Below are 21,120 nucleotides of genomic sequence, written 5' to 3' on the forward strand. Positions count from 1 at the left end.
GTTATAAGCTTTGAAAATAATATTAGAGAAGATAAACAATCAGAATTTTGCCCTTAAAACATTATCAATTTGGGCAATTATTGCTTTATGTTCTGGAACTAGAAGCTAGGTTCTTATGACTGGCTTTCTGTGTCTAGACTTCAACTACATAAAAGGTAAAATGTTAGTTTCAAACTTCCTAAGATATAGTAATTCCTATTCATTAATATAGATAAATTAGTTAAAAGTTTTATTTTAGTCTTTTTAAAAGACAATTTTTTAGCTATGCTTACTAACACAGATTTTTTGCATTTTATATATCACTCTAAACAGAAATGAACTACTCTTCCAGGAAAATTAATCTAATCAAACTGAGACTAGTTTACCTAAGGGTTTTACAAAACATTACAAGAATATAATGCTATAAAGAAAAGGAACAAACAATTCCTTAACCTGACTTCTTTCTTACCTTTTGCTTTCATAGCTACATATTCATTCAAAATTGTTGTCAAGTTTTTTCCGAATAAAGACTGAAAAAAAAAAAAAAAGGATGAAACAGCATCAAAATCATGTACTACTACCAATGATTTCTTACCATGAAACATTCCACCACTCTGAAGTTCATAAAAGATGTGGGTTGCACAACCACCTCTGATACAAGGGTAAAATGAAATAGTCCAGGACAGGCACTGTGGTGTAGTAGTCTAGGACTCTGCATGTGGTGCTGGCATCCCATATGGGCACAAGTACAGTTTGTGTCAAGGCTGCTCCTCTTCCCATCCAGATTTTGCTAATGGCCTGGAAAGGAAGTTCAGGATGGCCCCAGTGCTTGGGCCCCTGCACCCAAGTGGAGACCCAGATGAAGCTCCTGAGTCCTAGCTTCGCATCAGCCCAGCTCTGGTTACTGCTGTCAGCTGGGAGTGAACCAGCAGATGGAAGACTTCTTTATCTGTCTCTCCCTCTTTCTGTCTTTAACATTGATTCTCTAATAAGTAAATCTTAACGAAAATACACACTGAAGTCAGGGATTGCTCAAATCTACTAAGGGTAAAGAATCTTACCTGTTAGAATAGGACATTATGACTATGTTTCTTTAGCTATGATAGTCCATGGGCACAAAGGCAATTTTTAGCTGGCAGGTACAGATTCAGACACTATTATTTAAAAACAGTAAGGACACAGCTCTAATCTGCCACCCCCCTTTGAGATTTATTTATTCGAAAGGCAGAATGTGAGAGACAGATTGATCTTCCACCTGCTGGTTCACTCCCCAAATGGCCACAGTGGCCAGGGCTGAGCCAGACCAAAGCCAGGAGCCAGGAGCTTCTTCCAGGTCTCCCACATGAGTGCAGAGGCACAAGCACTTGAAACAGTGCCCATAGGGATGCAGGTATTGCAGATGGCAGCTTTCCCTGCTATGCCACAGCACTGGCTCCTGCCCTGGCTATCCTGAAAGCAATTTGAATTTCGATAACAAACAAACAAAAAAACCCCTGAAGTGTGAAAGAGACTTCCTTACAAAAGATCAGATTATTTCTTCTCATTTAAATCTTCTCATCAGCACATCTCTGTTGTTCTATTCCCATAACTATAACTCAAGAGTAGGATTTTATTGTTTATTACCTCAAGTCCGAAGTCATAAAATAGGCAAGAACAATAATTTTGGAGAAAATTCTAGTTTCAAATTCAACATTTGCCACATGCAAGACAAATCACCTCAACTCTCTACAGCTTACTATTACATGTATAAAATGGACATATAAATTCATTACAATTTTTATTTTCATTTTATCTGAAAGGCAGAGGGAAAGAAAGAAGTATCTTTCATTGACTGGTTCACTCCACAAATGCACTCAATCTGGGTCCAAGCTCTTGAGCCCTGCTGTCTCCCAGGGTGTCCATTAGCAGAAGGTGGAATTGAAAGCCCAGACTCAAACTCAGACACTGATACAGGATGGGGGTTCTCAAGTGGTTTTGTTTTTTTTTTTTTTTTTTTACAGACAGAGTTAGACAGTGATAGAGAGAGAAACGGAGAGAAAGGTTCACCCCCCAAATGGTCACTATGGCTGGCGCGCTGCGCTGATCCAAAGCCAGGAGCCGTACTTCCTCCCAGTCTCCCATGCAGGTGCAGGGCCCAAGCACTTGGGCCATCCTCCACTGCCTTTCCGGGTCACAGCAGAGAGCTTGAATGGAAGAGGAGCAACCGGGACAGAATCCGGCTCCCCACCGGGACTAGAACCCGAGATGCTGGTGCCACAGCTGGAAGATTAGCCAAATGAGCCACAGCACCGGCCTCAAGTGGTATTTTAACTACTGTACCACCATGCACCTGCCCCTAACTCTTAATTCACAGATTCTTATGTTTGAATGTTAAAAAAGAATACATGTAACATACTAAGGACAATGTCCCATAGGAGACAATTAGTTCTCTTTCTCTTCCTGAATTTTCATAGCAGTTCTCCAATTTTTTTTTTTTTTTTTAATTAAAGACTTAGATGGTAGGAGATCTGCCTAATATCATCTTGGAACTACTTTGCTTTATTTATGGTGTTTAATAATTAATTGCTGAATGACTGAAAAACTAGGTTCTTTTCTGCATATAACTCCTTCATCTTCCCCACAGCTATACAAGTTTAGATGTACACCTGAGATTCCCACCACCTGAGAGAGGAGAGAAATCCCTTTCTTTTGGATTCACAAGGTGTAAGCAGGAATAAATACAGGACAAGTACCTTAATCTGAAATGCTTAGGACTAGAGTGTTTCAGGTTTCGAAGTTTTAAAGAAAAATTTTGGTATCTTAGCACAGACTTTACTAGTCTAGTGTCCTTAATCTAATAAAGCTCCAAAACCTGCAACTTTTTGAGTGACAAGATAGTGTTCAAAAAGTGTCAAATTTCAGAGCATTTCAGTCTTTAGGATTATGAATGCCCAACTTCTAGTCATAGTCTTAAAATATTCTTACCATTTCATCTTTTCCCTAATTTGCTTCTTTTCCACTATTATTTTGGGACACTGCTAATTAGTACACTTTTACTAATAGACAGTAACAGAAGGAACACAGCAAAGTGTTCTTAGTGCTGCTTACCTGTAAAAACTTGATGCATGCAATTTAATCTTTCTGAATGTCAGATTCCTTATCTAAAACATGAGGCCCAAGAATCTACCCTTATCTACCCTGGAAGACTGTTTCTTTAAATTTTTATTTTTAGATAATTGTAGATTCTGTAACGAACTCCAAAGACAGTTCAGAGTATTTCCACATTATTTGGCATCCTATAACATTAACATTTTAAATAACCGCAGTACTTTTATCAACACAAAGAAATAAAATTGAGAGTGGGTGTTGTTATGCAGTAGGTTAAGCCACTGCTTGGGATACCCACATCCCATATTAGAGTGCCATTTTGAGGCCTGTCTTCTCTACTTCTGATCCAGCTTCCTGTTAATGCACCTGGAAAGGCAGCAGAGGATGGCCTGAGCACCTGGGTTTGCCACCCATTTGGGAGACCTGTATGAAGCTGCTGGTTCCTGATTTTGACCTGGCCCAGCTCCGTATGTTGTGGAAATTTGGGGAGTCAATCAGTTGATGGAAAAGCATTCTCTCTCTCAACTGTCCCTTTGTTTCAAAATCCAAACCACAACACCATATTGCATTGAGAAATTATGTCTCCCTCATCTATGATTATAAACACATTTATTTTTTAAAGATTTATTTATTTATTTGAAAGTCAGTTACACAGAGAGAGAAGAGGGAGACAGATAGTGGTCTTCCATCTGCTGGTTCACTCCCTAATTGGCTACAAGGGCTGTAGCTGCTCTGATTTGAAGCCAAGAGCCAGGAGCTTCTTCTGGGTCTCCGACGTGCAAGGACTTGGGTCATCTTCTACTGCTTTCCCAGGCCATAGCAGAGACCTAGATCAGAAGTGGAGCAACCGAGACTTGAACTGGCGCCAATATGGAATGCCAGCACTGCAGCTGGCCACTATGCCACAGCGCCAATCCCGATGAATACATTTTTTAAAGAGTTACTTAACTTAGCAGATGTATTAGTAGAGAGCTGGATTAAAAGTGGAGCAGCTGGGACTCAAATTGGAGCTCATATGGGATACTGGCAGTACAGATGGCAGCTCACCCAGCTGTGCCACAATGCTGTTCCCATAACTGAATTTTTTAAAAATTTCAATTCTAATTAATTGTAGGTAAAGAGGAGTACAAGAGTTTTGTACATTTATATGCTATGACCTTGCAAAACACTTGTTTATAGATTCTCTTAAATTTTTTACACAATTATGTTGTCTGTGACACCCAAAATGCTTCTTAAAGAAGCCATGTTTAAAAAAAAATGACATTATGGGCCAGCACTCTGGCTCACTTGGTTAATCCTCCCCACGGTGCTGGCATCCCATATGGACGCCGGGTTCTAGTCCTGGTAGCCCCTCTTCCAGTCCAGCTCTCTACTGTGGCCCGGGAGGGCAGTGGAGGATGGCCTGGGCACTTGGGCCACCGCACCCGTGTGGGAGACCAGGAGGAGGTGCCTGGCTCCTGGCTTCAGATCGGCGCAGAGCCAGCCATGGTGGCCATTTTGGGGGTGAATCACCAGAGGGAAGACTTCTCTCTCTGTTTCTCTCACTGTCTAACTCTACCTGTCAAACAAAAAATATAAAATAAAATAACATTATGTGAACAAATGTACAATGTATATCATGGAATGTATCCATTATAAAATAGAACAAATCATTGTTTCCTGGTATAGTAATATTTACAAAAGAGGTGACAGCAAGATACCAAAATATCTGTCTTAAGAAAGAAGGCAGATAGAGGCCATGCAGAAAAAAAATTAAGTTCCAAGACAAGCAGCAGTGAAATTAATCAGAAATTAGGGTGTTATAAGTTGTAATTCACTTAATAGCTATGGCATAAATGTGCAAGAACAGCTGGCCTTCTTTGGATCGCATCAGTCATGCATGAATACAAAGTACTGATTTTCTATCATTTCTGATGTTGCTGAGGAGCTGGTTTTAAAATTTTGTTTATAGTCTCTAGTGTTGGTCAGTGATAAAATATTTTCCTTAAGTCACAGATAACTCACCAGTAAGCAGGCTGGGATAAAACCTTCATCTGTACAGTGTTCTGCATATTCTTTTAAATTTGAACTTTCTAAAATAAAAGTCTGGCAGGTAGAAGTGAGATTTTCTTGTTGCAAGTAACCTAAATGGAAAATAAAAATTTAGGTACTTTCAAGGAATTCTGCAATTTTCATAAAACTGCTATAGAAAATACTAGAGCAAATATCAGTATCTCAAGTGGAGCCTCAGGTATGACATTCTAGTATTCCGTACGCTTGCCCAGAAACGTGGTTGTGCTACAGAATACATAAAACAGGTAGCCTCTCACTGGAAACAATTTTTGCTCAACTATAAATTAAGGTGTCTGAAAAAGTGCAATTATTTCACAGAAGTGCTTATAAGAAAACCACTGAAGAAATAAAGAATGTCCCTCTACTCTAAAATCTTAATACTAAGTCACTTGTTGGATTACCAATAAAATACATTCTCACAATACTGTTATTTATTTGCACCTTCATTTATGTGCCTAATGATTTATGAAAAAAAAGTAAACAGAACACCTACTGTGCAAGAAGAATCAGAAGGGGGGATGATTCCAAGATGTCTGAATAGAGAAAAGATGTGCTGAATTTGACCATGGGAAGACAGCAGAGGAAAAATAGAGGACGTTTATGCCCAAGAGAGAGTTGGAGCAAAGTCTGCAGTGGAAATCTACAGAAATAAGAGGGATGCCATGGAGTGAGCCGACACACAGCAGCAAGCACACACACAGCACATGATTCCCGCAGCCAGGGGCAGGAGGACATGCCAGCTTCTGAGAGCGAGTACATGCCTCTGAGTCTTCACTGAAGGAGCAGATACTCCACTAAGCCACAGAGGCACTGTTCAAAGATAAAACCCACAAGTGGAGAAAGCCAACAAGTGTTTCAACAAATACCTAAAAATAAATCAATAAACACAAGAAACAAGAACAAGGAATGCAACATGACTCCCCCAAAGAAACACAAGAACTCTTCAATATTAGAATGGGAAGATGAAGAGACTGATGTAATGCCTGAAACGGAATTGAGAAGATTAACCATAGGATGACTCAGAAGCAATGCGAAGCAAATTCACGAATTAAAGAAATCTATACATGACATGAATAAAAAATTTTCACAGGAAACTGAAATTTGGAAGAGAAACAAAAATGTAATACTATAAATGAAGAATTAAATGTCAAATAAAAATAAAAAATATAGTGGAAAGCCTTAACAACAGACTCAATGAACCAGAAGAACATTCGAGCTAGAAGACAAATCTCTGGAAATTTTTCAGTCAGGAAAAAAAAAAAAAAAAAAAGAGAAATCAGAAAACTAAAAAATAGTGCTGGAGATACATGGGATACTATCAAATGACCCAATACAAAGGTCTTAGGAGTCCCAAAAGGTATGCAAAGAGAGAATGGATTAGAAGGTCTATTTAGGGCCGGCGCCACAGCTCAATAGGCTAATCCTCCGCCTAGCGGCGCCGGCACAACGGGTTCTAGTCCTGGTCGCCCCTCATCCAGGCCAGCTCTCTGCTGTGGCCAGGGAGTGCAGTAGAGGATGGCCCAAGTACTTGGGCCCTGCACCCCATGGGAGACCAGGATAAGCACCTGGCTCCTGCCATCGGATCAGCGCGGTGTGCCAGCCGCAGTGCGCCGGCCGCAGCAGCCATTGGAGGGTGAACCAACGGCAAAGGAAGACCTTTCTCTCTGTCTCTCTCACTGTCCACTCTGCCTGTCAAAAAAAAAAAAAAAAAAAAAAGGTCTATTTAGTGAAATAACAGAAAAGTTTCCCAATTTGGAGAAAGGGACATTTAGGGACAGGAAGAAGCATGTAGAACTCCTAACAGACATGATCAGAAAAGATTTTCAACACAACACATTGTAGCTAAACTTTCAACAGTAAAACAAAGAAATTATACTGAAATGTGCACAAGAGAAACCTCAGATTGCTTTCAGAAGATCTCCAATTACATTGACAGGGGCCGGCGCCGTGGTGCACTAGGTTAATCCTCCACCTGCGGCACTGGCATCCCATATGGGCGCCGGGTTCTAGTCCTGGTTGCTCCTCTTCCGGTCCGGCTCTCTGCTGTTGCCCGGGAGGGCAGTGGAGGATGGCCCAAGTGCTTGGGCCCCTGCACCCGCACGGGAGACCAAGAGAAAGCACCTGGCTCCTGGATTTGGATTAGCATGGCTCCAGCTGTTGCAGCCATTTGGGGAGTGAACCAACAGAAGGAAGACCTTTCTCTCTCTCTCTCTCTCTCTCTCTCTGTCTGTCTGTAACTCTACCTCTCAAATTAAACAAAACAAAACAAAACAAAAAACCAAAAAACTGTCAACCCAGAATACTGTACCTTGCAAAGCTTTCATTTATGAATCAAAGTGAAATAAAGACCTTCCATAACAAACAGAAATTGAATTTGTCAGCACTAATAAAGAAGGTGAAGGCAGAAAAATCTCCCATTACAAGTACAAAAGAAATCCAAAGTAAACAATAGAAATATTTATGGAAAAAATGGCAGGGACAAGTTGTTATTTATCAATAGTAACCTTGACTGTAAATGGCCTCAGCTCTGCAATAAAAAGATACAAACTAGCTAAATGGATTAAAAAACAAGACCCATTTCTTTTTTGCCTACAAGAAACATACCTCACCAACAAAGATACATACAGACTGAGAGTGAAAGTATGGAAAAAGATTTACCATGCTAACAGAAAGCAAAAATGGGCAGGTGTAGCCAGCCTAATATCAGACAACATAGACTTGAACACAAAAACAGTTAAAAAGAGATGAAGGGCATTATGTAATGATCAAGAGATCAATTCAACAGGAAGATGTGACTATAATAAATGTATATGCACTCAATGCCAGGCACCTATTTAAAACAAATGCTAAAATAGATTTAAAGGGAGACAAAGATTCCAACACCATAGTAATGTGGAACTTCAACACTGCATTTTCATCAATGGACACATCAACTACACAGATAATCAACAAAGAAACAGAGCTAATCAACACTATGTGCCACATGATATAACTGATACCTACAGTACATTTCACTCCACAGTTTAAAAGTACACATTCTTTTTATCAATGCATTGAACTTTCTCTAGGATAGACCACACACTAGGCCATAGAGCAAGTCTCAGCAAATTAAAAAAAAATTCAAATTATATCATGTATCTTATCTGACCACAATGGAATGAAGCTAGAAATTAACAATTTAAAAATCTCTAGGAAATATGCAAACACATGGAGACTGAAAAACATGTCCTGAATGAATGGTGGATCACAGAGTAAGTAAAAAAATTTCTGGGGCCAGCACTGGCATAGTGAGTGAAGCTGCTGCCTGCAGTGCTGGCATCTCATATGGGCACTGGTTCAAATTCCAGCTGTTCCATTTTGGATCCCACTGTCTACTATGGCCTAGGAAAGCAGTAGAGGATGGCCCAAATCCTTGGGCCCCTGCACCTGTGTGGGGGACCCAGAGGAAACTCCTGGCTTCTGGATTCAGATCAGCACAGCTCTGGCCATTGCAGCCATCTGGGGAATGAACTAGTGGATGGAAGACCACCTCCACCCCCCACCCCCCGCTTCTGCTTCTCAATTCCTACAAACAAATGAAGATGACAATACAACATATAAAAACTTATGGGCTATAGCAAAAGCAGCGTTATGAGGGATGTTTATAGCAATTAGTGGCTTCATCAAGAAATTGGAAAGGCATAAAATATAGGAGCTATGAATGTATCCCAAGGACCTAGAAAAACAACAAACTCAAAAACTGAAGAAATAATTAAAATTACAGAAGAAATAAAATTTAAAGCAAAACACAAAGTATCAGTGAAACAAAATGATATATTCATTGGCCCAACTATTCAACACCCCCCCCCCCAAAAAAAAAACCAACACACATGTGGGGAAGAAGAATATAATTACAAAAGTAGATGCTTTATAGTACTTAAAATATTCAATTCCTCATGAAAAAAAAAAAGAGATATACAGAGACAAGTATGGCTTAACACTGAGAAAAGAACAAAAAAATGGGTCAATAGAGAAACACCTAAAGGAAGTGTAGACACTGGATGCAGAGTTTAAATAAATAAATGAGCTATTTTAAATAAGTTTAGAAAACTAAAGAAAACAATGCCTGGGTAATTATGAGAACAATGTCACAGATTAAAAAAAATATGAACAAACAAACACATACAGTAAGAACCAAAGAAAATCGTAGGGTTGAAAAGTATAATAACTGAAATGAAAAATTCACTAGAGGGAGTCCCACAGCAGATTTTCTGATATAAAAGAAGCAATCAGTAAATTTAAACATGTGTCAATTGGTTATCTTGTATGAGAAATGGAAACAAGAATGATGAAAAATAACATTTTCGGGCACCAGGTTCTAGTCCCAGTTGCTCCTCTTCCAGGCCAGCTCTCTGGCCCCTGCACCCACATGGGAGACCAGGAAGAGGCACCTGGCTCCTGGCTTCGAATTGGCACAGCGCCAGCAGTGGTGGCCATTTGGGGAGTGAACCAACGGAAGGAAGACCTTTGTCTCTCCCTCACTGTCTGTAACTCTACCTGTCAAATAAATTAAAAAAAAATTTTTTTTTCACAGACTCATAGAAAACCATCAAGGGCACCAATATAAGCAACTATATGCTGTGGGCAAGATATACTTTACTGAAATACAAATAGGTTGAAGGAAAAAATATAGAAAAAGATGCCTTTCAGATAGTAACCAACAGAATTCCAAAAACATGAAGCAAAATCTGACAGAAGTAAGGAAAAAGCAATTCAACAATAGGAGTTGGAGTTTTCAGCACCCCACTTTTGATTAAGAATGCACAGAACTTGGCAGAAGAGCCACAAGGAAACAGAAATCTTGAACAATACTTAAATCAGCTAGACCTAAAAGATATTCATAGAAAATTCCCTTCAATAGCAGATTACACATTTTTCTCAAGTGCACATGGAACACTCTCCATGACAGACCATATATTTAGGAGATGAAGCAAATCTAAACGAATTTTAAAAGATAAGCCGGTGTCGCGGCTCACTAGGCTAATCCTCCACCTTGTGGCACCGGCACACCGGGTTCTAGTCCCGGTCGGGGCACCGGATTCTGTCCCGGTTGCCCCTCTTCCAGGCCAGCTCTCTGCTGTGGCCAGGGAGTGCAGTGAAGGATGGCCCAAGTGCTTGGGTCCTGCACCCCATGGGAGACCAGGAGAAGTACCTGGCTCCTGCCATCGGATCAGCGCGGTGCGCCGGCTGCAGCACACCAGCCGCGGCGGCCATTGGAGGGTGAACCAACGGCAAAAGGAAGACCTTTCTCTCCGTCTCTCTCACTATCCACTCTGCCTGTCAAAAAAAAGATTAAGGCCGGCGCCGCGGCTCACTAGGCTAATCCTCCACCTGGGGCGCCGGCACCCTGGGTTCTAGTCCCGGTTGGGGCACTGGATTCTGTCCCGGTTGCTCCTCTTCCAGGCCAGCTCTCTGCTGTGGCCCGGGAGTGCAGTGGAGGATGGCCCAAGTGCTTGGGCCCTGCATCCTCATGGAGGACCAGGAGGAAGCACCTGGCTCCTAGCTTCGGATCGGTGTAGCGCGCTGGCCGCAACACGCCGGCCGTAGGGGCCACTTGAGGGGTGAACCAACAGAAAAAGGAAGACCTTTCTCTCTCCGTCTCTCTCTCACTGTCTAACTCTGCCTGTCCAAAAAAATAAAAAAATAAAAAAAATAAAATCACACAAGTACTTGGACAGAAAGGAATACAATTAGAAATCAGTAACATCAAGAAATATAGGAAGTTTATAAATACAAAGATACTTCAAAAAACTTCTGTGGAAAACAGTGTGCAGATTTCTTTAAAAGCTAGAAATAGACTTGCCATATGATCTAACAATCCCGCTGTTGGGTATATACAAAAAAGACATGAAGATAATGTATCAAAGAGATACCTGCACCACCATGTTCAAAGTAGCACTGTTTACAATAACCAAAGTTTGGAACCAACCAACGTATCTATCATCAGATGAATGGATAAAGAAAAATGTGGAATAATGGAAAGATGGCAGTATAGCAACAGGAGTTTCTGAGTCACACAGGGCAAAATAGATAGTTCATAAGGAGAGGGAATACAAATGTACAGAGAAGCCTAGGAGTCCAATAGAGACTGGGCAGGTCCACGCTGAGGGAGTAAGAGAGGAAGGGAAGTGGCAGAGGGGCAGTGGAGACATGGCCCATGTGCAGTGGAAGGGCAGCGAAGGCACGGCAGAGACGTCTAACAGGGAGTTGGCACCACCCCCCAGTGAACAAGGTGAGAAACTGAGTACACGGAGATGTGGATTGTGGCAGGTGGGGGAACATTGTGAACTGTGTTTAAAGCTCCAAGCAGGAAGAAAAATGTATAGGGGAACAAATGGAGAGGTCAAGCATGACCCTGTCCACATATCTCTCCTCTTCTCCCCACAACTGGACATGAAGCCAGTGAGAAGAAGCTATATTGTTAACATATTCGAATGTAAGCAGGTGGCTGCCACATGGTGAACTGAGAGCTGTGACATACTGCCACTGCCCAACATCCTAACAGGTTATCACACTGTATTGCTAGTCTGGAAAAAGATCAAAATTCAAAATGCAAAGTATGGTTTCTTTGAAGGCATATTACTTTTGAACCATCATTAAGTTGAAAAATTATAAACTGAACCATCATAAAGATTCTTTGGATGAGGCTTGTATACTAAAAGCTAATTACTTTCAATAATGTTATCTAAAGATACATCATGTTCACTAATTGGAAGACAATATTGTCAGAAAGTCAATAGCCCCCTCCCCAAATTAATCTAAACTTATTAAAACTTCACGATCTTTTAAAAACAAATTGACAAGCTCATTCTAAAATACACAATCAAGTTTAAGGGACCCAGAATAGTCAAACAATCTTGAAAATGGAAAGCGGTGCCGGGTCTGGCATTGTGGTGTAGTGGGTTAAATCGCCACCTACAACACTGGCATCCTACATGGGCACCAGTACAAGTCCTGGCTACTCCACTTCCAAACCAGCTCCTGCTGATGTGCCACGTAAAGCATGGAGGATGGTCTAAGGGTTTGGGCCCCTGCACCCATGTGGGAGACCTGGAAGAAGTTTCTGGCTTCAGTCTGGCCCAGCACTGACTATTGTGGCCATTTGGAGAATGAATCGATGGATGGAAAAGTCTCTGTGTGTTTCTCTGTAACTTTGCCTTTCAAATAACTAAAAGAAAACAAACAAACAAACAAACAAAAAAAAAAAAAGGGAGAAAGTCCCAGGAAAATTCACTAGAAAAAGTAAATTTTTCAACTGTTGTTGGGAAAAAAAAATAAAAAAATAAAAAAATAAAAAAAAAAAATCAAAGAAATTATTTGCGAATGATTTACCTGATAAAGGTCCAGAAACCAAATTACATAGAAAACTCATAACATTTGAGTATGTGAATTTTATCTCTCTCTCTCTCTCTATATATATACATACACACATAGACAGAGAGAGAGAGAAAGGTCTTCCGCTGGTTCACCCCTCAAATGGCTGCTATGGCCAGCACGCTGTGCTGATCCAAAGCCAGGAGCCAGGTGCTTCTTCCTGGTCTCCTATGCTTGGATGCAGGGCCCAAGCACTTGGGCCATTCTCCACTGCATGCCCAGGCCACAGCAGAGAGCTGGACTGGAAGAGGAGTGACCAGGACAGAATCCGGAGCCCCAACCGGGACTAGAACTCAGGGTACTGGCGCCGCAGGCGGAGGATTAGCCAAGTGAGCCACGGCACCGGCCAAAATATAATTCTAAATTCTTATTATGTTATATGAGGCTGTACTTGCATTACCCTTCAGTTTCCTCTTCAGTCTTATATCTTGCTATTGCATCTCTCCCAGCATGCTGCTATCTTTTGGATATTAGCTTGGATGGGAAATGTCCCCCAAGGACCACGTATTAAAGGAAACACTAGGTCCCAGGGTGTTGCAAGCTTTGAGGCAAAACTTAATAGGAGGTCCTTAGATCATTGGGGTTGCCATCTCAGAAGTTAGTTTTTAACGAGAGGCTTGTTATTAAAACCCACATTTGGGCCCAATTTCTATCTCTGCTTCCTGGCTCACTGTGCAATCCTTCCTCTTCAAGGACTCCCTCATTGCCATCTGCTGCCTTCATCAGATGCCACACCAACAGGGCCATCTGATCTTTTTACTTGAACTTCTCATGTTGTGAGCTAAATAATCCTTTTCTTTCCATAAACTTAATTGCCTCAGTAATCCAAACTGGTCTTTCAGTTCTACAAATGCTTTGATTTCAAGAGCACTATTCTATTCCTTTGGTTTGGACACCTCATTTTTTTTCTAAGCTTAGCTAACTTCAACTCATTCTTCAGGTTCTAGTATTACAATCACTTTCTCAGAGAACTCGTCTTTGAATCCTCCATGTACCACACTAAGTATTCCATTTCAGTTGTCTTTGTAGTACACTTACCATCTCCATGCTGGTATAACAGCCAGTAAAGATTGGTTACCCACTAATTATTTCCAAGATCTCTTCCAACTTTAAAATTATAAAATTATATTCTACGCTGTATTTTTTTTTTTTTTTTGACAGGCAGAGTGGATAGCGAGAGAGAGAGACAGAGAGAAAGGTCTTCCTTTGCCGTTGGTTCACCCTCCAATGGCCGCTGCGGCTGGCGCATCTCGCTGATCCGAAGCCAGGAGCCAGGTGCTTCTCCCAGTCTCCCATGCGGGTGCAGGGCCCAAGGACTTGGGCCATCCTCCACTGCCTTCCCGGGCCATAGCAGAGAGCTGGCCTGGAAGAGGGGCAACCGGGATAGAATCCGGCGCCCCGACCGGGACTAGAACCCGGTGTGCCGGCGCCGCAAGGTGGAGGATTAGCCTGTTAAGCCATGGCGCCGGCCTCTACTCTGCATTTTTAACTAAGTCCTGCAAATCAATAAACTAATGAGATAGCCTACTCACGTGGACTTTAAACAGAAAATGGTAAGGAAACAGTAATCTTACTTTAGACAATGCCTTAACTGATTTGAAAATCAACTGACCACTTTCTACTTGTAGCTGTTTAATCAGTTTTCCAGTCTCTTGCTAACGGATGTTGAAGGAGAAACAAATACATAAACCAAAATGCAAAGACACTATGGTTTTGCAGTATGAGAAAACATTTGGAAACCTTAGGAAACATTTCAGATACAACTATTTCAATATTCACAGGATTAAAGATTACTCCATAGCTATGAAATCAGATTAAGAATAGGTTATTTTCCTTTTTCTTTGTTTGTGAAAACTATGGCCAATTGAAAAGAAGGCATTTTTTATCATGGTTGGCTTTCTTGCAGTCATACAAGCATTATTCGGAATGAGTGAGTCAGCTGCAAACAGTATTTGTGGACACAGAAATTTAAAACATGTACAAACCACTAGAATTATCCTGGAATTCAGGCAACTGGAGCTTTTTCTTCGTATGATTCAGGATCAAATAACTTTTTTTTTTTTATGGTTGAGAATTCTAAATGTACCAATCATCCAAAATGTGTCCAGTCATCTAGGAATTCCAACAGGTGGTACTATGAAATCTAATTCCTCAAAGTAGATTTGCTTTCCCTGGCCTAGACCACGCATTCTCAAAAAAGAGTGAAAATTCGTTTTGGGAGAGGGAGGAATGAAGGAAAATCTCATACCCCTCATGCATAAATCACAGAAACACATACAATATTTAAACAGATAATCAGGATATTAACATTTTATGTGGAGGGATAATCAGGCAAAATTTGTCTGAAGATTCTTTAAGGGTTTGAGATAAAAGGCTGAGAAATAATGTTCTAGACAGAATGTAGTGATACAGTTTTTCAGAAAGAAAATGGTCTTTTGTGTAAGAAAATCTTAATCATCACAGATCAGATAACTCATGGCACTTCTTCAGATACTCTACCTTTATATTTCACACACTTAAGAAAAGGCTCTGTTAAAAGGCTACATTGTTTCTACAACAAGTGTTCAAGTTCAAATGCATCTGGAAAGTAATATCTGAGATATACTATCTGCCATTGTCAAAAATACATCAAACTTCGGGCAATCTCATGCTTTCATTTCATCTCTTTAAAAAGTTTTTTTTTTTTTTGACAGGCAGAGTGGATAACGAGAGAGACAGACAGACAGACACAGAGAGAAAGGTCTTCCTTTTTGCCGTTGGTTCACCCTCCAATGGCCGCTACGACCGGCACATCGCGCTGATCTGAAGCCAGGAGCCAGGTGCTTCTCCTGGTCTCCCATGCGGGTGCAGGGCCCAAGGACTTTGGCCATCCTCCACTGCCTTCCCAGGCCATAGCAGAGAGCTGGCCTGGAAGAGGGGCAACCGGGATAGAATCCGGCGCCCCAACCGGGACTAGAACCTGGCGTGCTGGCACCGCAAGGCGGAGGATTAGCCTGTTAAGCCATGGCGCCGGCCTAAAAAATGTTTTTAAGCCGTTATTTTGAAAGGCAGAGTTACAGAGAGCTCTTCCATACTCTGATTCACTCAACAAATGGCCACAATGGTCAGGACTGGGCCAGGCCCAAGCCTAGAATTCCATCCTGGCCTTCCGCATGGATGGCAGGGGCCCAAGCACTGGGGCCATCTTCCTGCTGTCTCAAATGTAGCAGGCTGCTGGCTCTGAAGTCAAGCAGCCAGCACTTGAACTGGTGCTTACATGGTATGCTGGTGTCCACAGGTGTTGGTTTAACCCACTGCACTATGATTTCATCTGGAACCTGAAGCAGAGCAAGGATTTCAACTAATCCTTTCAATAAGGGACCCAGGTGTCTCAAGGGGCAGCTTAACCACTGTGCCAAACACCTGCCCCTTGAGTTCTCATTTTAGATTACATTTGATGCACACTGCTTTTCTTTTGTCCTAGAAGTTCCAAAATAATGCAGTAAACAGACTGGTTTTATATAATTGATGATTACAGCTATGATTAACAAGCTATCTATACAAAACGCTTATCATCATTAAGCACCTTATTCTCAATCAATCGATAGTGAAAATTTTATGTACCAACTATTCTGTTTTTTTTTTTTTTTTTTCAGGAAGACTTACTGTTTATTTGAAAGGCAGGGTGACAGAGAGGGAGATACACACATGTACACACACACACACACATAAAGGAAGAGTGAGAGCAAGCACAAGCAGTTTTCTTCCATCTGCTGGTTCATTCCCCAAAAGGCTGCAATAGTTGGGGTTAGGCCAGGCCAAACCCAGGAGCCAGGAACTCTATGAGAGTCTCCCACATGTGTGGCAGGGAATCAAATATTTAAGTCATCTCCTGCTGCTTCCCAAGCACATATGCATAGAGTTCTCTCGGATGTGGAGTAGCCAGCACTCAAATATGGCACATGAGTGTCTCAAGAGGCAGCTCAGACCATTGTACCACAAGGCTCACTCTAGATACAAAAATTATTCTAAATCTCAAATGTTAAAATGAAAATACAAACTAGACAGCAATCATCTGCTGTTTCATAATACAAATGATTATTCTTTAATCCTAGTTATCATTTCTCTTCTTTTAATCTTAAAAATGGAAGGACAAAAGGACTACATCTTTTGTGTAAACTTACTGACCAAAGTGTCTGAATAGATTGGGGGTTGGAGACATATGGCTGGTGGGCCATATGAGGCCTATAAAATCATTTGGTCTGGCCCTACTAATGCCAACTGCATATGGGACTCGAAATTTAATAGATCTACATCAGGTTCATTTTTAATGATTTTGTATGGCCCACAAATGATGTCATAAATATCCCTTGGCAGAAATAGGTTTACCACCCCTAGAATAGATTAAGAAAGCATGACTGAAGTTTCTCCTACTTAATACTGTCTTTAAAGTGCTTTAAATTGGAGGTAGTAATGTGTAACAAAATAGATGAAGGGGCAAACAATTGAAACAACTATTATTGCAGGTATTTAAATGTTAGGAATTGTTGGGGCCAGTGCCGTGGCACACTAGGTTAATCCTCTGCCTGCAGTGCCAGCATCCCACATGGGCGCCGGATTCTGTCCCGGTTACTCCTTTTCCAATCCAGCCCTCTGTTGTAGCCTGGGAAAGCAGTAGAAGATGGCCCAAGTGCTTGGGCTCCTGCACCCGCATGGGAAACCAGGAAGAAGCACCTGGCTCCTGGCTTCAGATCAGCACAGCTCCGGCTATTACGGCCATTTGGGGGAGTGAACCAACGGAAGGAAGACCTTTCTCTCTGTCTCTCTCTCTCATTGTCTGTAATTCTACTGTCAAATAAATAAATAAAATCTTAAAAAAAATGTTAGGAATTGCTATGCCAGGAATCTGAATTCCTTTCATCCTATTTGTAGAAAGTAAAAAAGAGAGCAGCCTGAAGCAAGTGATAGAAAAAAAATTTTATAAATTCTACTAATTTCCTAGAAATGAGTGGTTTAATGTCCTTAAAAAATGTAACTAAAAATAAAAAAAGTAACTCTCAGAAAGAATTAACTTACAGTGCTTCATATTACTTGATCCACAAGTAACAGAGACAAGCTCTCTGTCTATAAAGAAATCATGATCTTCTAGGAGTCCTAAGATAAACAAATGAGTGCAATGCAAACCAAGTGATAAGAGTGACTGACTTTAAGCAAAGATAGGTGCAAGAAAAATTACTACTAGAGCTGGCAGAAATTACACAATGTTTCAAGGAGGAGGAGGAGAGTCCTAATAAAGTGGTTGGAAATCCCAAAGATGGGGATGGAAACCACATATGCAGAACACACTTGGGAACATACCTACCTGGATGTAGCACAAGGTGTACCGAGCAACAGCTGGAGACGTAACAGCAAAGGCAGATTAGTTAAGCACTATGAAAAGCTTTAGTAAATGTCAGCAATGCGTACACATACTATTGAAGGGACTGTCATGATCACAGTTGCACTTTTGTAAACGTTTATGAAATATCTACTTAGTGATATAGAAGTGCCAGTCCTGGTCTTATTCGTGCTCAAACTCATTCTTCACCCTTGGCCTCCTATCTACTGTACGATAGGAAGTCTGAATCCATAAAGGTCATGTTTCCCAGCCTCCCATGTCAGCAGGCTTCTTGCTGTAAATGAGAAGGAAGTACTAGTGGGAGGTTGGAAGGCAAGAGGAAGAGGCCACAGTTTTTTCCCTTCCCAAACCCACTCTGCCTTGATAGATGCTCCACAGGACTACGCTCCCTCATCACACAAGTCTGCTCATCTTCTACACAGTTGTTCCCACTACTGCATCTCTTCTCATCCTTCTGTGGCAGGTTCCAGCTGATGCCAACCTCTGAGCTGCCTGTTTGGCTTCCTAGCTTTTCCATCACCAGTATAACCAATTACTTCATTAAATCCATCCATGTCAAACACTCAGATTGCGGTTTTTTTCTGACTCAGAGAGTGGCAAACCTATTTAGAAAAAAGGAGAAAATCCTGGCTCCTTCGCCCATAAAAATTGTCCCCCTCTGCACATAAACCTTTTAGATACAACTCTTGAAGCTTTTCTATTAATCCAAGAATACTGAATAGTACAAGATGTTAGTTTCAGTTTGGGAAGATGGAAAATCCTAAAGGTAGATAGTGGTGATGGTTGTAGAATAATGTGAGTGTACTTAATGCCACAAAACTGTTTAAAAATGGCAAAAGTGGTAAATTTGGTTATGTATATTTTACAAAAAAAAAAAAAAAAAAAAACCAGCTAAAAACTAAATAGCCACAAAAGGCAGTTAAGGAAAAGTACTAGCTACACTTGATGGAAGAGGTTTCAGATCATGTTTAATCTGAATCTTGAATATAAGTGTGCTAGGATGACAAGAAGGAGACCACATAAAAATATTTGGAGAAATCTCAAGTAGTCTGTTATGCCTGGAGCAGAAGGCAAATATTAAGATGATAAATCAAGCAGGAGAGGCAGGCAAGATCAATTCTGGAGTACTTTGACATAATGATGAATACTAAACTAGTGGGTCAGAGACAAAATACTACTTCTAAGTATTTTGTCCTGTACAATATTTTTTAAAATTCCAATAAGGCCAGATTGTAGCTGCAGCTGAGCAGCAAGGGTTGCTTCAATGGGAGTGCGGTGTGCTGCATAGTGGAAAGTAGGTAGACAAGTAGAGCAATTAAATAAAATTCACAGTAATTTGATTCAGTGTGACTTGTGAAAGTGTGAAAGTCTTGGAATGTGAAGTTGGGGTCCAGGAAAGTGTCTTAGTGGTATGTATTTAACAGTAAAAAAAACAAACCAAAAAAAAACCCCCAATCTAATTGATCTGAACACTAAAAAAAAAAAAAAAAAAAAAAAAAAAAAAAAAAAAAAAAACTCCTTTCTGCTTAGTCACTGGCTCAGTATTTGGAACTTATTAGGCACCCAAATTTTTCTGAAAATACATTTTGAAGAGGCCAACAAAAGGAGAGGGACTGAAGATGGGGAGGGAGTGATGATAGGGTAATAAGCAAGTAATAAAATTGTTATGGGAAGCCATAACAAAAGTCTGTAAGAGAAATCATGGAAGACAAATTGGTAGAATCCTTGGCAGTGAAAATAGAACAACAAAAAATTTTAGGATAAGAAAACAATGATTCTGGAATTCTTATCCATTAAAAGTAGGAAGTCAAACAGAGCAGCTGGTTTCTGGAGAAAGAATACCCACAAGGTGGATGAGTATTATCACAACTAAAAAAAAAAAAAATCATACTGCTCTCTTAAGTCTTTCTTAACTGGGGGTGATCTGCCTTCCATTGGACACATTATTTATACAGACACTCTCCTCTCAAGTGGGCAGGGGGACATCTTACTGGTCTCTAGGGCACGGAGGCCAGGAATGCTGCTAAATACCCCACAATGTTTGAGCACACGACAACTCACCATGAAAAGAATTATCCAGCCCAAAAGGTCAATAGTGCTGAGAGTGAGAAACGTTTGACTATGATTACTGAAACTCAACTGGATTACCAAATGGCTAACACTCAAACTTCTTAAATGACATGCATGGAGGAAATAATAAAGCATGTGAACCTATACTGTGAAAGCCTACTTCTTTACAAGTTACATACAAGCCTAAAAAATTTAACAGTTACAAGATAGCCAGCTTTTAATAAAAGTCAGATATAGATGCAGGTTGTGTTGATATTCAATTCTGATAACGTGAGCAAAGATTAACCAAACGTTAACAAAATATCAAACTTCAATCATTCGTTTTCCCAAAAGTGGATGGTGGAACCATTTCCGCCTAATGTTTCCTGCAAAATATTCTTATCAAGAGCCCTACACAAACACCATTTTTAGGCCACAGGGTGGAGTACTTTTAAAAGGCAGAAGACAAATGAGGTTTCCAAACAATAAAATAATGGTAGTACTGGTTGTGGACAGTACGGGACGATGATCACAGATGTATACCATTAACTTTTAGAGATGTCAGGTATGTAAATCATTGGCCCCGTTTTTGAGCTTAAGTGGCTCTCGTTGCCAGCAGTACAATCCTCTTTATTCTTTGAAGGGACAAACAATAACAAAAAAACCGTCTCCCACACAGACAATACACCCTGACAGACAAGTGGCACAAATGGAGGAAAAGCTAACTAGGGCGAGAAAACGTTCAACTGGAAGGCACTTCCCTTCCGTAACTGTTCGCTCATCAAAGCGATAGGAATTGCAGCTGCTTTCAAATTGGCAATTGGCATTTCAACCCTCTACACGGGACGACGTCCTGCCGGGAGGATGGAGGAGGAGGACCACCCCCACTCGTCCCAAATCCGGAGTTCTAAGGGTTAGGAGAAAGACGTCACGAAGGTCTTTCTACAAAGCTGGGTGGCCGGGAAGTCCGTATTTGTCCTATTTTGGTCTCAGCTCTGACAAGGGAAAGTACGCGCAAGGTTGAAGACGACGAAGTCCGCCCCGTCACGTAGACAACTCTCTTTCAGGGGTCCCAGTGAAGTGTGCAGGCCTGACTTTCCCTCCGCATCCGGGCCCCAGGTGTTGCCCTCCGAGCTTCTCTCCGGCTCTCCCCTAGACAAACA

General features: G+C 41.0%; 1 protein-coding gene across 1 annotated transcript in view; it reads right to left on the bottom strand.

Moving 5' to 3' along the window:
* The window catches only part of LOC133763391 (protein NPAT), a 68,100-nt gene that overhangs the window by 46,629 nt on the left and 351 nt on the right, over positions 1-21,120 (bottom strand). Inside the window, exons 2-3 of the mRNA XM_062196963.1 lie at positions 5,071-5,189; positions 449-509 (exon numbers count right to left, since the gene is read on the bottom strand). Of these exons, the coding sequence (XP_062052947.1) occupies positions 449-509; positions 5,071-5,189 (180 nt within the window). The remainder of the gene's footprint in view (positions 1-448; positions 510-5,070; positions 5,190-21,120) is intronic.

The sequence above is a fragment of the Lepus europaeus genome, chromosome 7, assembly GCF_033115175.1.
Source record: "Lepus europaeus isolate LE1 chromosome 7, mLepTim1.pri, whole genome shotgun sequence".
Taxonomy (NCBI): domain Eukaryota; kingdom Metazoa; phylum Chordata; class Mammalia; order Lagomorpha; family Leporidae; genus Lepus; species Lepus europaeus.